Source organism: Platichthys flesus, chromosome 18 (assembly GCF_949316205.1).
Source record: "Platichthys flesus chromosome 18, fPlaFle2.1, whole genome shotgun sequence".
NCBI lineage: Eukaryota > Metazoa > Chordata > Actinopteri > Pleuronectiformes > Pleuronectidae > Platichthys > Platichthys flesus.
This window is the reverse complement of record NC_084962.1, coordinates 6,551,588-6,566,386: the sequence shown is the minus strand read 5'-3', so window position 1 is coordinate 6,566,386 and position 14,799 is coordinate 6,551,588. Positions and strand designations below refer to the sequence as shown.

Here is a 14,799-nt window from a genome sequence, read left to right as displayed (position 1 = left end):
AACGACACATTCCCACTGAGATAAAGACCTGCACAAAAAATGACATTCTGGGCACTGATGGGTTTCTGCCTCCTTCACAAGTAAAGGAAAAACAACCTCCCTCCAAAAGAGAAAAACATCACCCGCGCAAACATTTATTCCCAGGGAAGATAACATTTGGAGGAATGGGAATCTGAGAATTAATGCATCTTCAATCGTCAACGCCACTTCACTCAATATTTTCCAATCCTTCGCCTTTCCCCAGAAAAAAATCAACTTTTTTTTGGATTAAGACACAGGGAAACTCTTTAACTTTTTCCACTCCAGAGGCGTAGACGCTGTGTATTTTTAGATCAAAGCAGCTTCCTCCTCACCTAATGAAGCTGTCGGCTCCCAATCTGAGCGAAACCAGCGTATAGATTACAGAGAGAGGGGAGGGATCTCAGACGGGCCGCCACAAAAATACACTCATTGCCTCTATCTCTCACAGCCCTCTCTGCTCTTTCATCTGCCTTGTCATCTGAATGTGGTAAAAATGTGTGGAGTTTGCGTACGGCAGGGAGCGGAGAATGGCAGGGAGAGAGGGGAAAGAGAGGGGAAAGAAGTAAATATAAAATTAAAGCCACTCTGCCGTGTGTGCAGCTCACTTTGTAGTACTGTGTGATATGTTCCAGGTACAGACTACAGGGTGGAGAGATGTCAGGACTGCAGACGTGTGATTTCTGCAAATACTGCAAGGAATCCATTAAGAGGGAAATGTCAGATGTGCCAGTGACTTGCATGTGAGCATTAATTGGAGACAAATTCTCAAACCTGAGGAACCCTTCGTGTTAAAGTGGGTGAGGGTTAAAGGGTAATTTCACCCAAACGATAAAAAAGTTTCCTGCAGATTTGATTATATAGAGGTTTTTAAAAATAACATATAACAGATTTCACTGTGTGCTTTGTTCTCTGAAGGAACTTTCTACCTGAAACTTTTTCCCTGTGACAGATATAAATTGTTTTTTTCCGCCTTCCTATCATGTTCATCATAATACTTTTTTCTGACATGAACTCCGGAAAAAGTGCCTCACATTGGGTCCGGACATCTTCCAGACTTTTCCTTTCACATTCGAAGATTGTCTGACTTTTGCTGTCCCTGCATATCGCCAAAAGCTCTTTGATCTTGTTGTCGGGAAAAAGCTCTTCTGTAACCACCAGATCTGTTTTGCCACCTCTCAGGTTCATCAAAAGTGAAAATAAGATTCAACCAGCAACTTTACCGGATTTACAACACAGGGCAAGAGTAAAAAAGTGATCACATGATTTATTGCGTATTCTGAGGAAAGAGCCAATCGGAGAAAGGGATATATCCTAAATCTGATCAATAGTTCTACAAAAGCCTATTATGAGCTAACGTCCATATCATACATGTTAATCCCCTTAGGTGATACAAAGGTCAGCAGAAAAATTAAGTAAAAAAAAAGGTTTAGGTCACAAAAGCTCATCATCAACCATTAAGACGTCATATAAAAAGACCTTTTCCAGCCATTAACTAATTGGTTTACCTGCAGTAAATGAAGCTTTGAACATTTAACATTTCTATGAGCTTCACAACTTTTGTTGATGACTTACAAACCCTCTGTCTGTACTAAGACAGGACTGGTCACTACTGTCACCACTATGATAAGGACAATACTCCAATACAGCAAGTAGTACTGTATTGTTATCAGAGCAGCAAGAAAAGGCCAGGCAAGAAGACAAAGGTTGGTTCACATGATGAAGAGCTGCTCAATCGCCACAATAAAACCTCATAGAAAACTAAAAGTGCAACACATTTCTGGGAAAGTATGTTTTACTGCCCAATTATACGATTTTTTATTAAATTCAGGAAATATTTATAATTGATTTGTACTCTACAGCAAATTCTCAAACAGTGAAACATTTTAATATGATATTTAATATGAAGCAGTGTGCTGAAATTGTCTCCTTTGCAATTTAGGACCCTGACCCTAATTGTGACACATAGTTTAAGAGGTTTGGAAGAAATTAATATAAGTTTTTAAAAACTGTCAAAGAATGAAAATTTAAAAGCATTGACGTCTGATCTGCTGTAACACAAACTATTAAAAGCTTCAGAAATTGGATAAATTAACCCAATTTATCAGTTTATAAATATTTTCCTTAGTATAAAAAAAAGTATTCAGTTTGTATGATTTCTCATGAAAGAAAACCACTAAGAGTCTCCCTGAATACGACTCTCAGTGTGTCCTTGATATCCAGGATGTCCAGTCATGAAGTGCTCCAGCCCTCACTTTATCACCTGACCTTGTAAGAATGCAAGAAGTTGATCTGTGCTCTTCCTGTCTAGATCTTTGCATTAATAAGAACACAGGCCATATGTCTGCTGTGTGTTGCTACGCATGGTGTGTGTGTGCCAGGCTGTGTGTGTGAGTGTAGGGTTGTGTAGCGAGTTCCCTAGGGAGTGTGATATTACCCAGCGTGGTCTGCTCCTTGGAGTGCTTCAATTACTGCCAGCAACGCCTCTCCTGGAGAGCATGATATTACACACACATACAATCGCTCCCACAGAGGTGACCCCCGTTGGGCCAAATTTCCCCTTGCACCTCCAGCCCGCCAGCCAGTTTCTATAAATGTGTGCGTGTGTGTTTGCAAGCGTGCGCCCACTGTCTGCCTGCTTGCCAGCCGATTAAATCAATGCTCTGTTCAGAATCTCTGTCTGCTGGGGCCCCTGCCTCTGCCAACCAAGCCAGCCAATCAAAACACTCAATCTGTGGACAAACCCCCCAAATACACACGTACACATCCATACAGACACACACACACACATGCATACACATAGCTGTCGGCAGGCCAATCACAGGGCGCTGCTCACAGGAAGGGTCTGTCACCTGGGTTATAGCAGTTGCCTAGGCAACAGGCATCATCTGGGCTTGGAAGCAGGAGGAGGTGAAATGGACTTTTCATTTTCTGACAAATTCACAAAGTTGAGAAAAAGGTAGCATGCCTGAAAATCGATTGGCACAAAAAGGAATCGAGGTCAGAGATGTGTTTTAAGTTCTCTGAGGTGTTGAAGTTTGATACAGACTTTAAAGCTAACACGAGGGGGAATCATAAAACAGGTGATATTGAGGAAGAGTCCTGGCGTTTTCATTATCCTGTGATCCATTTAGGTTTTACTCTTCTGAGATGAGCACTGTTATCCCTGCTCGTTTTTGCTCCATCTACTAAAACTTTAACTTCACCCCAAAGTTTTGGCTAAAATCCCAAACCTAATGCTGGGAGGTGTAGCCTAGACAAACCTACCCCCCTCCCCACATATGCACACGAAACACAACAAGTTATTTAGGTTGCTCAGCTATTAGCAACAACTCCAGTAGCAGCACAGACACTTTAGCATCAGAAACATTGATGCAGTAGAGGGTTCTCGCTTTGGAAAATCCTTGACAGCCGTTAACACGGTCGTCCCAAGCCGTTTTAACTGCTGGCACAGGCGTCTGTCTCAGCCAGTATTTTAAATGGTGTGTGTGAGATAAAGCTGAGGGGCAGGAGAGGTTGGGGGATGTCTCTAAATGGTAGAGGGTATAGTTGTTTAGGGGTTTAGTTTCAATATTGATTTGAAAATGAGCAGAGCTTTCCAGGTTACCACTCAGGAGCGGTCGCTGGTATAAATGTCATGATGTTGAGACGTTCAAAAAATGGCTGACTCTACATAAGCATTGGCCTTGCAAGTTCCAAGATGGTTTGAAACACTAGGTGGCGTTATGACGTTTAACCCATTCGCTTGGATTATTTTTATAATAATGTTAACAAATGTGATTTTAAAACGAGGAAATAATGTATTCTTTCAAATATTTGCCATATTTACAGCTCAAAAAAAACATTTAAGTTTACAGTATCTGTTTCGTGCACTGGAAAAGTGAGTCACATGATCCCAGTGGTGTGTGTGCAGCTGAAGACAGATCACACAACAAATAATCCACAACTGGAAACAGTAACCCCAACTTTAAGAAATATCTCGTACACTGTGAAACTAAAAGTGACTCTGTACTGCATTAGACTTTAAATTGCAGGTTTACCGTGCTCAAAAAAACTGGATTTAATTATATGTATCTGTGTCACTACACTAGTCTGTAGTAATTTTGATGGAAAACGCAGGCTGTCTCTTTAAATGTCACTAACACCAAACAGTGAGCAGAGTACAGGTGTCGTCATCATGGACAAAATATATATCTATATAGTGTAACTTGCTTAGGGACATGAGTGAAGGACAAAAAGGGGTAAGAAAGAGGACAAAAGCAGAGAGGGGGAGAGAGAGAGACAGAGAGAGAGAGAGAGGGGGGGGGGAGGGAGGGAGAGATGATTGTGTGTTGCCAACATCTGTTTCCTGTGTTATATAAGCTGTGGGGGCTGGTCTCCCTTGGAAATGGGAGATATTAAAAAGTCCTGCTGCCACTGACCCTGCTAGTAGCACCGTGTTATAGCTACTGCACAACTGACTGCAATGTTGTCTTTTCATACATTAACCACCAATACTGAAAGCATATACAGTGACCCCTTATCACGCGGCTGCATTATAACATGACTGAAAAAATCTAGAATATATTCGGTGTTTAAAGCTCCTTCAGACTGGAATGAATGAATTCAATCATCCAGTCTTTGACATTATTTCACATTTTGATATATTGCAGTGCATGTTCAACAACTTACTATGACTGGGTACTTGAGTGCACCTAGTGATTCAGTAAACTAGGTGAGTGCCAGTTCTGAGTCTTCCTTTTCAGAATGAACTGCTTGTTTGTTTTGTGTTAATGCTCCAAAGCTGCTTCAGAAGTATTCCTCAAAGACTTGTATAGTATTTATTTTGACTGGGCTAGGACCGACTTACATAACTGACTCTCTAGTTAACTAAGAGAGTCAGTTATGAGATCATCGGCAGCAAGTATATCAGATGTTGTTGCCATGACGGAGATCATTACCTGTGACGCCCGTGAATCTGTGTGTCGGTCCGACTAAGTGAAATAAAAATAATCATAGTGTCAGAATAATCTGGCGGCAATGACTGCTGTAGATTATCGGAGGATGCCGGATAAGACATGTTTAATTTAGCCTACAGACTGACGGCACACTGCCCCACCCCCACTGACAGCAACCTTTTTAATCAGTTTTTCTTCATAATGAATGTATCACGTGTCCAAATCGCACCATAATCAAGACTGCGCTTCCCATGACCACTAAGAATACACATACTACTGTGAAGCCGATAGCATTTATTAGTTTACAAAATATGCATTCCACAAACATACAGACAAGCAGACGTTTGCTGAATTATTATGTAGATGCAATTGTTGCGGAAGAGGCTACAGCTGGATCCGCTGTGTATATGTACATACATATGTATGCATCTATTTTAAAAAAAAATTCGAGGCAAGAGTTTGTACATATGCTGTTTTAGAAATTTTGAATTGTTTGAATTTTGTTGTTATTGTTATTGTTTTTTGAGGGTGCTTGTATTCTTTATATGTAAGGACCCCCTTGAAACCCAGATGGTTCATCTCAAGGGTTTTACCCTCATGAATAGACTTGCACTAGAACAAGTTTAAACTATTCTACTTATCCATCCAGACACATATCCCGGCGAGCTAGCCAAAAGTGGTCAAGACATTTCACAGAAAAAAGACAAACCATCAGACAAAAAAAAACTGTTAACCTCAAGGCGCCGATAGATGGAAAATAAGTGCATCACCACAGAGTCATCGTCTCGTTCATCCTCTGGGAGCGACGAAAGCATATATCAAAATTGCTATCGCATAATGCTGTGAAATGAATCATCCTTTAACTTTTCCATGCAGCACTGTTGTTACAGCAGCGATAATGCATATATATTCTAAACTACATTTGAATGTGCAATAAATTGTATGACAAATCTACACTAGATTTCACACTGTTTTATAATGGACATCTACATACAGAGTAACAGCATCTACTGTAGCTGTGTTTAAGCCCGATTAAGCCACGGTGATGCCAGGATCCATCATCACTTACTGTAGGCTACATTTACAGATAAACACAGGATTACACACATATTATAATGTGGGACTAGATCTGTGTGGATCAGATACACGTCTGATTAACATTTCATATACCCGGTAACGTTGTAAGGGAGAAATCAGTCATTCAAAATGAAGCTGAACTTTTAACCCACAGAAACAAGAATTACAGCAGAGGATGCAAATGTTCTTACAGCGAACAAAGAGATTTTGAAGAGGCGAGAGGCAGACGTAGTGGGGATAGGAGGGATCTTTCTCCTGATAGACTAGATTTCTATTTTTGTTAAAGACCATTTGACGAAAAAGAGACTCAAGGACAGAGAGGGCCTGTCGGTTGTGTAAAAATGACACGCTGCTTTGACAAAGTCCTTTTTTGTCAGTGCAAAGGAAAACAAACTGAGTAGGATAAAATGTGGAAATTTCTTCTACAGGTGTTATGAATTGACTTTTCTTCCACAAACCTGTTTTCCATGTGTCTTTAATTTTAGTCTTGCCCCTATTTTTTTTGCTTCTCATGCAGGAATCACTTACATTTCAGGTTTTTCCACTGGCAAGTCACAGATAAGGTTCTGTTTTCTTCAAAGATTAATACAAGGTGCGCGTTTCAAGACTTGGCAGGTCAACAAGTCTTTTCCTTCAACCAAACAACGGCTTCGATCTGTGACTCGAAAGCAAATGTCTGCAGTTGTATCTGAGACATAAGAGGCACTAAATGGGTCTAATCCTCTAGTTGAGCTCATTTGGGTTTGGATTCTATGGCTCTTCACAATTACATCGATTTATATTCGTTCAGGTTCTCCGAGAATATGACCCAGGTCTTACAGGGGGAGACAAAAGGAGTTTGCCTTTCTGACTAACACGTCCCCAGACAAGTAGCAGTTTACGCAACGAGTGGACATTGCAACAACATTAGCATCAATTTGAAGTTGAGCTTCCCTCCATTTAGCTCTACTTTGGTCTAATCGCCATGAGGGAAGCATCTGGCTCATTAGTTTCCAAATGCTTAAGCAAGTTTGTCAACTAACTTTGAACTCTAACGTTTACTGCTAACGGCACTGTGGTACAGTGGTTAGCACCTCACAGCAAGAAGGTTGTTGGTTTGACTCCTGCTTTTGCCAGTGTTCTTTCTGTGTGCAGTTTTACATGTTTAATTCTATGTAGGCTTTAGATGGGTATTTAAACTTCCTCCAATAGCCTGAAGACATGCAGATTGGGTTTTGGTGCACATGAGACTTTAAATTGGCTATAGGTGTGAAAGTTGTTGCTTGTGATACTCCAGAAATATTTACAGGGTATGCCCCCCCTTCTTGCATTTATTCTTAACTTTCAGAAGACGTGCACAAATATGTACACATTTTAAGTAGGGTGCTCACAGAAGGCTCCATTTCTATACATGTATCTTATTTTGAGCATAAATAACCAACACCTTAACAAAAGTCAAAAAGCAACAAAAAAAACACATTCATGACTTTGTATACACGAGTGACGAGGAAACCTGCTGATGAATTAACTTAAAAGTCCACCCTGAGCAGACAAGGCTTTGTTCCCCCCCAGATACCATAATGGTCTGAGCTATAACGTGAGAAATACGGATGGCTCTCATCTGAACAGGGAAAGGTTAAGTTAGAGGTGACGCTCAAGTGCAACATGGAGAGGCTTCATAGTGAGTCTTAGATTACAAAACTGCCTGTCCTCTCTGCTGTGATTTCATAAGAGGCTTTGAGAGATATATGACTTGGAGTGCGCGTGTGTTGGTGTGCTTTTACGACTCTGATCTTCAGCCCTGATCCAGGAGTCTGAGGGCTACAACACTTGTCATTAAGGCATGTCATTCAGTACAGTCAAGAATCCTGTTAGTAAACAAAGCCATGGCAACCGTGGGACTCGCACTCTCTCACGCTCTCGCTCGCAAGTTTGCACTCCCACATGCAAGACTGACACGCGCCAACACACACATACATGGTACAGCAAGCTTTTTCTGAACTAATCCCCATCTTGTCATCTGCCTGGATATGACCCAGAAATACAGTCACTGGAACAAATAGGCCACTGTCATATTAATCTCCACCTCTGTAAATTGATGGAAATATGATTTGGTGCATTCACAGTAAGCCATGTCTACCCGCTTCCCCATTTCTCTCTCTCTCTCTCTCTCTCTCCGTCCCTGTGTCTCTCCCTCACAACGATATCTCAACCTCCCCTTAACCAAATCCCCAGTCTTTCTTCTCATCCACAGTGAACAATGAGTCTAACATAATGCAGCATAAAGACAAATATCCGAGACCCTGTAATTGCGCTCTCAATCCGAAAAGCCATAAACAGGTATGGTTAAAAAAGCAAAGCAGGGTGAACGAAGGAGCATTCACATGCAGATATTCTCAGTGAAAAGCTTTGGATGTGAGTCGGACTCAAATTACAGAGATTCTGTAATTGCAGCTTCAGATAAAGCGCAGCACTTGGCAGGTAGAGTAGGAGTCTGCAGAGATGTGCCCTCATTTCTACACCGACACAGCTCTCATGTGTGTGAGTCCTTTTTAAGCATTCATGCGTGCTTGCAAGTGAGCGTTGTGTGTGCACTTGTTTGTTTGTGTGTAAGACATGCACCGTGTGTTGGGATGTGTGTGTGTGCGTGAGAAGGGGGAATAGGTTTGAAGGGTTAATTAGCATGCTGTCTTAAACGGTGTGCAGTGACAGGAAGACAAGACAGGCTGTCCTTGCCAAAATCACCTCTACACATGCTGCTCCACACACATATACACATGAATTTGTTTTTTTACCTTTGTTAGAACCAGTTTGAGGGTTAAGACTGGGTTTTAGGGTTCAGGTTACAATTATATTTACAGTAAAGAGCATAAATAAGTGCGCTCACAAAGATAAAAGACATACACACACACATGCATGCACACAAGCATGCACGCACGCACACACACAACATACAAACGCACACACACCTAAGTCGCTAAAGCCAAATCAGTTTTCCTGTTGCTACAGCAACAGCATACTTTTATGTCAACTGCAACCTAGTTACTATGGAGATATGTATACAAGAGAAACTCTGTGCCGTTGTAGTCAAGGGCCAGATGACAGCATAGCGTGAGGGCCTGACACACAAGAATACTCGCACACACACACACAAACACACACATGTCCTCTTCCTCCTTTATCCGTTTTGTTCTTACACAGACACAGACACACAGCTCACCCGAAAGGAAGGGATTCACATGCCGGTCAAGGAAAGCATAAAGAGCTTCCATATCCTCTGGTACAATCTCAATCAGCTAAACACGCAAAGCGAGCACTGGTCCTCGCTGTTTGTCCCCCACCCACCAACCCCCAACCCCCTGCAGGCCTCAGGCAAGATGAAATCTAAAGTCTGCTGGCATCTGTGTTATTAAATCCTCCAGTATTAATTTAGTACTAATTGAGTGAGGGATTCATTCCCCGTTTACCCCGAGTCTTTAATGGAGTAAAATCTGGATGGGAAAGCCGGTATAAAAGACTGCATCGAGACTTAAATCAAAAGCGAAACGCTGTTCCCAGTGGGGGTGCACAGAACGTCATAGCGAAAGAGAACTATGAAAGCAGAGATCATCAACTATTGATAAGGCCGAATCTGGTACAGCTGTAGACAAAATACGGAATACGTTTGACTTCAAGTTAGATATGCCTAGGAACAGCTGAGAACTGTCTGGCTGTGAAATAAGTAATAACCCCACACGATTGAGTGAATCATGGGCCTGTATTTACCACATGGCAAAAGTGTTATTTTACCATTAAGAATTCGGAAAGAATGAAAAGACTGATCAACATTGGCTTGAAGAATTGGGAATTACTTGAAATTTCCAACCTGAGTTGGTTTTCAAGCGAGGATTATCTCAGAGGGGACAAATAGGCCAGTTCTTGAGACTACTGGCTCCAGGACATATAATAATAACACTTTAAACTGTACATCTGCACATTTACCCAGACTGTGTTATGAGTAAAAACAATACAAAAAGGTTATATCAGAAATTTTATGAAGAAAATACTGTGTCAACAATTTTTGACGGGACTTATGACTTATACTACAGCCAGGCTAGTGCTAGTTACACTTTGGTTGATGATGTTGGGTAATGCTAACCACTAAACCAACAGAGCAAATCATTGCAGAGGCCTGAATGTTCCAGTGATCCTGGACATGTTTAAAAGTATGATAGAGAGATTTGAGCAATAGTTTCCAGCCTGCTAGCATTAGCTGTTGGTTAGTGCTTGATTGCGATGTGGTTATGTAAAGACAGAGTTTTTTTCTTATTACAAAAGAGCAATATGTGATATCTCTTGTGAAAATGTGAAAACACAATGTGCATGTTTTTTTTCATTAGAGTCCATCTCTGAGCATATGCCTTCAAAGGCACGCTGCAGTGACAGTTGCTCCGGATCTGCTGATCCTTGAGTGATGCTTTTTTCGATTGCCTTAATGAAAGGAAAATAAACACATCTTTTCTGCAGCCTTTTTTCTTTTTCATTCAACAAGATAAGCCACAGCTCTAAATGCATAATTGTGTCATGTTGACTTAACAAAAGCAGTGATTCAACATTTTCCCTAAATAATTATGTAAGAATGAGTGTGGTGGACTGAAGCAGAATTTGGTTTTCAATGTCAACTTTAGATACTGTGTTTAAGGACAGAGGTTTGATACAAACTTCAATCAAAGGAAATTCCGTTTGACCCAGCATTTCTCAAAACAACTGCTGACGTCTTTACCTGGCTCCGGTCTTTATCCACCTTCTTGAAGCACTTGTTCAGCGACAGATTGTGGCGCACCGAGTTCTTCCAGCCTGTGGGGGCGTTTGCAAAGTATGGGAAATGCTCCAGGATCCAGCCGTAGATATCCTTAACAGGCAGCCGTTTGTTTGGTGCATCCTCAATGGCCATGAAGATCAAGCAGCTGAAGGAATACGGCGGTTTTCGGTTCGCCCCTGCTGCCAAATCGTACGCCGAGTGTGCATCGCCGAGCAGGCCGTCATCCGGGGACGGAGACGAGGAAGGCGAGCGAGGGTGCTGACCGTCGGGGTCCTGTAGAGGGGAAACGCTACGCAGCCCTGAGTGGCTGAAGCTGTTGAGGAGGTCTGTGCTCTCGTGGAGCCAGGAGAGGCTAGTGAGCTCCTCGTCCTCAGCCTTGGAGAAGGAGGCGGACAGCGACAGGGAGAGGTCGGCTGCCTCCGCCTCAGATGCTGCTGTGGCAGCGTCCCCCTGCCGGTACGGGGGGCTCATGCCTTGCGAGGCACTGGCTCCACTACTGGGGCTTTGGGCCTTCTTACTGGGAGGCATGGTGGGTCCCATCCAGCCCAGGGCTCACTCCTGGAGAAAGAGACAGAGTTGACAAGAGAAAGGAGAGGCCACAGAGAGGCAGAGAGGGAAAATGGTTGAAGAAGGAGCAGGGAGAGAGAAAATAATCAAGGTCAGTGTGTGAAATTCATTTGGCTCTTTACTTTTGTCCAAAGGGAAACATGCAACAAGAGTTTGACCACAGTCTGGATAATATTGTATCAGATCTGTGGCGAAGAGTGTAGATCATCATTTTACATTGGGGCTTTCTGTCCAATTCTGACTGGGACTGCAAATTTAGTGCTTCATTGGTTAAGGAAAATCTTGCCTTGTACAACAACCCCCTAATTACTAGCCTACCAGGAAAATGACATGGCGTTGCTGTCATAACATATGAATGCTGTTAAAGGTCTTGTAGTTGAAGGGTCACAAAAGAGATTCTGTCCCCTTCAGCATTCGATAGCAGGAGAAAAATGAATCGCCAAGGTGAGAGCCTTGACTGAGTAAACTTAAACTGCTGGACTTGGCACCACAGCAGGATAACTGTGAGCAGAGATCATTGTGATCGGGAGCTTTGCCAAGAAACGAACGGAACAAATTGGGAGTGCAAGTTCAAATCCAGCCCCGGTCTAATCAGACCATTATTCTCTTAACATAAGAGCAATGCTGTGCTCGTTAGATGCAGGCAGAGTGTGGTAATTGAAGGGGAGCGGCCGAGAGTATCACACCACAATCAGAAGCCTCACAACCAGGCCTTTGACTGTCCTCTAGCACAGACAGCTGTGGGAAGGACCGAGGCAGCACCCACAGCCAAATGTAATCCGCTCCACACACCCTGTGAACATGTTTCACAGTTTGAACACACATACACAACCTCGGACGCACAGGTGCTGTCTCACACACACACACACACACACACACGCAAATGAAGGCAAGGACCTAAATCTATATGCGCACCACAAAACAGCACAGATGCCCCCCACAAGAAACAAGTAAAAAGAAAGGTTGCATAACTAAAAGCATGTACACACGCATGCCGACATGGACGAACACACACACATATGAAAGCACGCACACACACACACACACACACACCACTAGGAACATTGAACTAAGTCCAGATATGTTCTGTCTGGTCCCTGTGTTGTGCGACTGCTCTCTAATCCAAGGTGATCATCGGCCGATCTGTCCCCTCACTCTGCGCGATTGACTGACAGCTGTCACCCACGGCGACCCGCTGTGCCGTGACAAACTGTCAGTTCGCTGCAGATCCGCCCGCCATGTCGCCATGGCAACAGAGCATAACAACTCAGCTCCTTTCTCGATCCGGTGCTTTTTTGCCTTTTTTCATCCATCAGCTGTGTCTGTCGCTCTTCCACCTATCTGCCAGTCTCCTCTCTTTTCTCCCTCACTTTTCTACCAGCGCTGATAACTGTGCTTAACAGTGTTGACAGGCTGTAGTGGAAGCACCGAGCTAAATATAGAAATTGCGATGTGTAGCTGTTGCTCCGCGTATTGTCGGCCATTCCTATAGTCACCCCGATGCGCCATCCCACCACAGCGCAGGGAAACGCTCGGCGGCGCTGAATGTCTTTGATCGCCCTCTCCACTTCTTCCCTCCTCTCTCTTCTCGGGGCTCACACTTCCTGACAGCACACGTGCTCATTCAACAAGCTGTACCTGTCTGGAGGTACAGCATTGTTGCACCAATATTGACACTGAGTGTAATGAATTCAAATTGCCCCAGTGACGATAGCGCTGCAGCTGAAAATAGTGAACGCACAATCAAAGGGATGGGCGAGGTGGAACTGGGGATTTGACAGGAGTGTGTGTGTGTGTGTGTATTTATGCAAACGTTTGACAGGCTTGTCACGATGTGTGTGTTTGTCTTGGGAAGAAAGTGAGGGCACCGTAGTGACATCGTTCCTGGTAGGAGTCTACTGGAATGCAGCGATGGCTCTGATGCTCTCTTTCTCTCAATCTCCCTCTTCCTCCTCCTTGTTATGTTGCCATAGCGGCAAGGGGGCCATGAAACATTACGGCTGACAGTAAAGTCATCTCATTTTACTGTTGCTATGACAACAAACTCCTCACTGTTGGTTGGGGCCAGCACGAGCTGCCGCCCAAGCCTCGTGCCTGGGTGTGTGTATGGGTGGATGAATTTGAGTTTGTGTGTCTGTGTGATTGTGTGTGTGCCACCATGTCTCCCATGGGCTCTCATAAAGCTTAACATACTTGCTCAGCTCTAAACAAACTTCCATGCAACTACTACAGCGGCCCCTCAGGAGCAACTGCTAAAGGACAAAGGCAGATATCGCTCAAGTTCAGACTAAATGACTGCTGCTGTGTGTAAATGTGTGTGTGGGGAATGTGTTTTTAGTGAGTGTGTGTGAGAAGCATCCTCACATTTGTTTGACAGATGGGACTGTGCTATTCTCTCTGTCTTCTTCCTTCCCTGGATCTCTTTGTGTTTGCATGCTTTGTTTTCATTTGTGTTCATCTCCGCTTGGCATGTCCACATTTGGCTGAGTGAGTTCCTTTTTTGTATGTGCATCGTGTTACGAGTACACACAGACTATCTGTCTTTTAAGTACACTCTCAATCCAAAGGTCTGTGCATACCATGAGGTGTTTCTCTGTCCTCACTGTAACTCTGGCACCACACTGGTTCTGTTAACACTCTGCACCTTGATAACGGGAATTTTAAATATTGCCGTTCAATTAGAGTAAATGGCTTTTTCCATTCAAAACGCCAGTCTCGAGCAGCGGGTGATTGGTGGCACACTAAAGTCAGACGATTCCTATTATTACGCTGCCATGAATGTAGCCTTCACAAGTCTCTGACAGCAAACAAAAGCAGAAAATGACTGTGGCAACTGTGTTAGACATTCAAACTCCTAGAAACTCCACGATTGACACAGCCGTCAAAAAAGGAACTAACAGACACTCTTTAGATTTAAATGAAAACAGAAATGAATCAAGAGCAAATAATTGAAACAAATTCTTAAAATAGATAAATCTTTTTTTCAATTATGGTGAAATTGTATTTTGGTCATACAATCTTTTTATGTTTAACTAACTTTGGTCCATGGAAATCTAAGGTCCACATATTAAATCTTTCAACCGTATCACATGGTCTTTATCAGCGAATGAAATTTGCTCAGCTGTCACGGAGATAAATCTGCTGACATGTGAGCTCTTATGATTTCATTCATTGGGAATAGTGATGGCAACATTTTTTGGGAAATGCTCATCCTGGTGTCTGTGTATGGCACATACTGCATCAGGTACCGTCAGCAGCCAGTTAGCCTAGCGGAGTCTCCGCTGGTTGCCTGGCAACCTCACAGTACATCCAGGGAGTGACTGGTACAGTCTGGGACATAACCCTATGTAAAACTGCAAAGGATTAAAGAAGCAAAATACAACACTGCCACTGGTGTGAGCTTGAGTGATGATTGTACTC

At 43.1% G+C, this 14,799-nt stretch overlaps 1 protein-coding gene across 2 annotated transcripts in view; it reads right to left on the bottom strand.

The window, feature by feature from the left end:
- The window catches only part of ches1 (checkpoint suppressor 1), an 87,941-nt gene that overhangs the window by 18,192 nt on the left and 54,950 nt on the right, over positions 1-14,799 (bottom strand). For both annotated transcript variants that reach the window (XM_062412065.1, XM_062412064.1), the window contains one exon: positions 10,774-11,370. In XM_062412065.1, the coding sequence (XP_062268049.1) occupies positions 10,774-11,352 (579 nt within the window). In that variant the 5' untranslated portion in view covers positions 11,353-11,370. The remainder of the gene's footprint in view (positions 1-10,773; positions 11,371-14,799) is intronic.